Source organism: Necator americanus, chromosome III, assembly GCF_031761385.1.
Source record: "Necator americanus strain Aroian chromosome III, whole genome shotgun sequence".
NCBI classification, from domain to species: Eukaryota; Metazoa; Nematoda; class Chromadorea; order Rhabditida; family Ancylostomatidae; genus Necator; species Necator americanus.
The window spans coordinates 7,492,091-7,497,136 of NC_087373.1; the positions used below are offsets into that span (position 1 = coordinate 7,492,091).

The following is a 5,046-nucleotide window of genomic DNA, read 5'->3' on the forward strand; positions in this document are numbered from 1 at the left end:
CGTTCATAAAACGTTCTCATATTATCATAACACTCCTATGAAGATAGGGGACGTATCTCTTTTATTATTGCTTTTATACGCTCAGTCATGATTCATTTAGTGCTATAACCAGGAAGGACTTTTTTTTTGGTTTCAAAACACTTTTCTGTGAGATTTTTGAAGTGCTTCCCAATTCCGTGTAATTTCACCTAGGTCCAGTAATCCGTTCTAATCGATATCGTAGAGGGAAGATTTTCAAGAGGATGGCATTTTGTCACAGAAGCTTTCCTCTGTTTTTCATATCTTCATCCGTGCGATCTACTTTTGATTGAGGCAGAGTAGTTGGAAAGAGGATGTGCGTTAGGATAATCGCGCCGATTTCATGTTTCATTTATATTTCAAGCTATACCATTATGTACTGTGAATATTGTGAAGTGCGTTTACGGTTACCCGATTCGCAGAAGTAGTCCAGTTCATCGGCATGCAACCTTGGCCCTAATTGAAATTTTGCTGCTTCCCTTACTGACGACACATCAACTGAGCAAATAAACTTTGACAAATCAGTACGTATAAGCCTTATAAGTATATAAATCGATTCAAGGTCATACATAAATCAAATCAATACTATACAACGCTGAAGGGTAGAGAGCATTGAGCTCTCAAAAAGAAATCCTACATACCATTTCAGAAAGGATATGAAATGAGCGGGTATATATAATAAGTTAGTTTTATTTATTTTTACTTCACTTTTATTTAATTTTTACTCACGAAGCATTCTTCTTTTGAGTATCAAGAAAAGGCATCCAATTTCACGGAATTCAAATAGTTAAATAACAAAAAGTCCGGGTGTTTGGATTGGAAGGAGAAGATTTTCTCAATAGGTTTTCTGTTTTTTTTTTGTGTGAGGAATCGTTGCTTCTGACTTTCAGAGTAGGTCTGAAGTAAGCTTTGCTTGATTTTTTCGCATGCAATCAACTTTTTTCTTCTCGAACGAAAAAAGACAGAGGTGGAGATAGGGTAATTGTAATAATGGTCGTAGTAAAGTGTCTTTTTTTATTGTTGCTAATGTTACACTTGGTTGAGAATGAATGAAATCAATAACGGGTCTGAAATTATCCATGATGATATGGGTTTGACTTCCTTGCTTTTCACGGTTTCAGAACACGGTTTCCACGTTTACTCCGATAATTAATCGTTCCACGACCTTCATCCATGCAAAATCAGTTACTTGTCTTCAGATAATCTATCCAACAAATCTGCACACTACTCAGAAAGTTGCTGTTTTTTGGGAGAGACATCAAGTCGTTTCTCCGTTTCTGTCCAATCTCACTTTGTTGCATATTGTTCGCTTTGTTGCATATTGTTCGCGATATTTTATTGGAGAGTATGCAAAGGATCCACTACATTATTTTAGAGTATGGGTCCTTCGCCCGCTGAAGCACATGAACTGAGAGGGGAATTCCTGCAGGCAGCTGCTGATCTGCTTGAAAATGTGCTCTCAAAGCCACCCACTCCAAACACTATGGAATTATGGAAAGAGCATCAACATATCAGGAATGTACTTCAGGAAATCTCTGCCAAACAAGCGCAGCTTAGTAACACTGACTCTCGCATCTCTAGAACAAGGTAAGCATTACTAAGTAAACTTCTGTTTATATTTATGCAGTTTTATTGAAGTTTATTTTTACAGTTTTATTTCACTTTATTTGATTTATTTCGCGTTCGGGATCTACTTTTCAGAACACCCGATGATCTCATCGCTTTTCTAGCTTGGGCTGATCAAGTGGGCATCAAAAGATATGGGGTTACAGTGGCGGAATGCAAGGAAGTGGGCGGATTAGGATTGCTGGCCGAAAAGTGAGTGATCTGAGATTTTTCGTTTACTCTGATTTACTTGCTGTTTAAATGAACAGTTAGAACTCCAGCATTCTTTTCTTTAAAAAATGACTGCTATTTCAGAGCTATTTCTGAAAAGGCACGATGTGTCACTGTGCCTCGTCACGCCATGATTTCAACGGATCTTGCGAAAAAGTCTTCTATTCTGAAGTGAGTTTGAATTGAACGTTGGAGATATTTTTCAGTTTGATATCTCAGCCGTCACATATATGATCTCAAAGTATTGGTTGACAGAACCAGAACTTATATGTAAACAACCTGTGAAAATGAGATTTGAATACACAAGGACAAAGCCTCTATCCTTATTTCTAACATCACACCTGAATTGCTTTTAGGAAATTGTTCGAGCGTGATATTATCGTTCAAAATATGGCAAATGTTGGATTGGCGTTGTTTATTTGTGCACAGCGTGTTAGATCCGATTCGAAATGGACAGCTTACTTAAATGTGTTGCCCAGTTCGTACACTACACCATTGTTCTATACCGAAGAAGAGTTGAAGGCAGGTTATTTTCCGTTTTCCTCATTTTAATGTTTGCTCATGTTTAATTCCTACCTCAATATATCGTTTAAATTGGTTCATACCCGTATTTATGAGCTACATTTCCTCAGCTACTACTTCTTTTTTTAAAATACTTTTTGTAAATAGCATTACATAGCTGAGAGCTAATTAGGTCATTTGCAGTACTTAAAACCTTCGCCTGTATTCGATGAAGCTCTTCTCTTCTACCGTACGGTTGCACGGCAGTTTGCCTATTTTCTACTGATGATTGGTCGAAACGATCTGTATGATAAGGCTAGTCGTGTAAGTTTTCTACCGTTAAATTTGTAAATTTTCATATTTCATATATGGCCTGTTCACTGTTTTGTTCCTTAAATGGAATGAACTGTTTCCACCATAGTTTTGCTTCGTTTTCTACGGTATAATACTATAGTCCGCCAGTCCCAGTCCCAATAGTATACAAGCGATGATGGAGACAATAAAACCATTGAAACTGAACGTTGACCTTTTTTCAGAGAGAAAAAGCAGGCACTCAACCTCCACCTCTTTATTATTCGCCGTTTACGGTAGACAACTTCACATTTTCTTTGTATCGATGGTCTGTTGGGACGGTTACAACGAGAATTAATCTCATACCCGGTGAGATGGGTAGAGCTAAGGATGGCACTATGCAAATGGTGAGAATTATATAGTTTCCGCTCTTATATTTGCTTGTTTGCTTAAACTTGTTGCTATCTGCCTTGGGATTGTGTTGTTTCTCGAATTTTGTTCCGCTTTCTTATTTTATGGATTTCACTGTTGGATTTATCTGACTAATTGTCACTTCATCCACCAGGTCCCGGCACTTATCCCTGTGCTTGACATGGCCAACCACGAATTAATATTAGGTAGCGAAGATCTCGGTGAAGCTGTATCATATTCCACTGAGGATGATTGCGCTGAGGTTAGTACAAACGATTTTTCAGTGCAAATTTGCGTAGGTTAGATGTCAATGCTGTGTTTGGATACCTTTCACATTTCAGATATTGGCCACAAAGAACGTTGCATCTGGTGAATGGGTGAGCATGTTCTACGGTCGTCGTACGTCCGCGGAACATCTTCTACACAATGGTTTTGTACCTATTGGAGAAAATCCATTCGATTCCTACAAATTGAAAATAAGTGGGTTTTTACGCACTTTACACACACTTTAGTACACTTTGCCTCAATGTTCCTTGAAAAAATCTTTCCTGTAGTGTAGCTCCTCATAATAGGTATCTCGTCTGGCTTCGCTGCACTTTTGTTATTTCATAGAACCATTAATTTGATTATATTATACGACACTAGGGGACGTGTTTTAGCTTGAATTGAACGAGATGACGTTTCAGCATCTGTCCTGTTTTCTCATTCACTCGTTGATTAGTCGCACTATACTAAGAATGTAACAGTGACCGACGCTTCGTTCAGGTCTCGGACGATCGGACAAAAACTTCAAAGAGAAGCAGAAACTGTTTGGTGAAATGGGATTCAGCGAGAAGTCTAATGTCTACATGTATGACATTGGTTGTGGTTCAAATCCATTCCACCCATCCATGGAACATTTCGCTAGAATATACGTGTCAGATAGACCCGAGGTATGGCTGTGTGCATTTAGTATTCTCATGCGTTCTCTTCCATCTTTTTTTTGTGTTTCCGCAAACTTTCTATTTCAGGCAATATCTGAACCAGCTACCCTGGGAAAGGCTGTTAATTTTCTGAAAAATCGCTTTGCAATACTAGAAAGGTCCTATGGGACTATTCCTGAAGGAAAAACACTTAACGAGAAAAACATAGAGCGATTGAAAAGGGCTGAGGTGGCGATATTGAAAAATGCACGGTGAGATAAGTTTTCTCTCGTTTTTACTTTTTTTCCTAATTTGTTTTTTTTTTTCATCTTCAGGATCCACTGTGAAGAGTGGGAGAAGGACCTATTTGAAGTCGTGGATGAAGAAAATTAGTGAGGCTGTACATAATATTCCCTAGATTTTTGTTGATTAATTCCAATCATTGTTGATTTAGTTCAGTTAAATTTGTAGTTTATCTGAATATGCACGGAACAATTTAGGAAAATTGTATAAGATCTAGTAAGTGGTTTATCAGAAGTTATTTTACAATTCCTATGCACTTGTGCAACTACCGTCGCTTGGAATGATGATGATGATGATGTTAGAAGGACCTCGCTACTGTAGCATTTTGATATTTCCCTTTTCTCTGGGGAAAATATGCTTGTAAGTTCTCTAGTCAACTGCTGAGTTTTCTATTGCTTTACTTTTTTTCCTTTTCCTGTGCCTTTATTGATCTTTTTTCTGGTGCTTTGTCAGAAAGCAAATTTATGCCATGCAGAAGTATAATAAGAAGTTCACCAATTTATTATATATCTAGTTAAAAAAAACATACGCTTGAAATAAAAAAGTTATTCCTTCCATCAAAGAAAATGAGAGAAAATGCAAGAAAAGCTTTTATTAGTGATTTGCACCCGTATGGTTTACATGTGAATGAGATCGTAAAACGTGTAAGACAGATCGGTAATCGATTGGTCATAATGGCAATTTCTTTCCTCTTTTTTTCTCGGCGCTGAGGTAAATTAAGCAGCAGTTTGCGACAAGAACCTAATAAAGGAAGCGTACAACTAGCAGAGTATAATATTATCCA

At 37.6% G+C, this 5,046-nt stretch overlaps 1 protein-coding gene across 1 annotated transcript; it reads left to right on the forward strand.

The window, feature by feature from the left end:
- Positions 1–1,396: 1,396 nt before the first annotated feature.
- RB195_008868 (uncharacterized protein) lies at positions 1,397–4,352 on the forward strand (the record flags this gene model as incomplete). Its single annotated transcript, XM_064195583.1, has 11 exons — positions 1,397–1,605; positions 1,720–1,836; positions 1,939–2,025; positions 2,211–2,376; positions 2,560–2,679; positions 2,892–3,053; positions 3,212–3,319; positions 3,399–3,537; positions 3,823–3,989; positions 4,068–4,231; positions 4,295–4,352. 11 exons carry the CDS (start codon positions 1,397–1,399, stop codon positions 4,350–4,352), a joined length of 1,497 nt encoding a protein of 498 aa, XP_064046728.1.
- Positions 4,353–5,046: the final 694 nt, after the last annotated feature.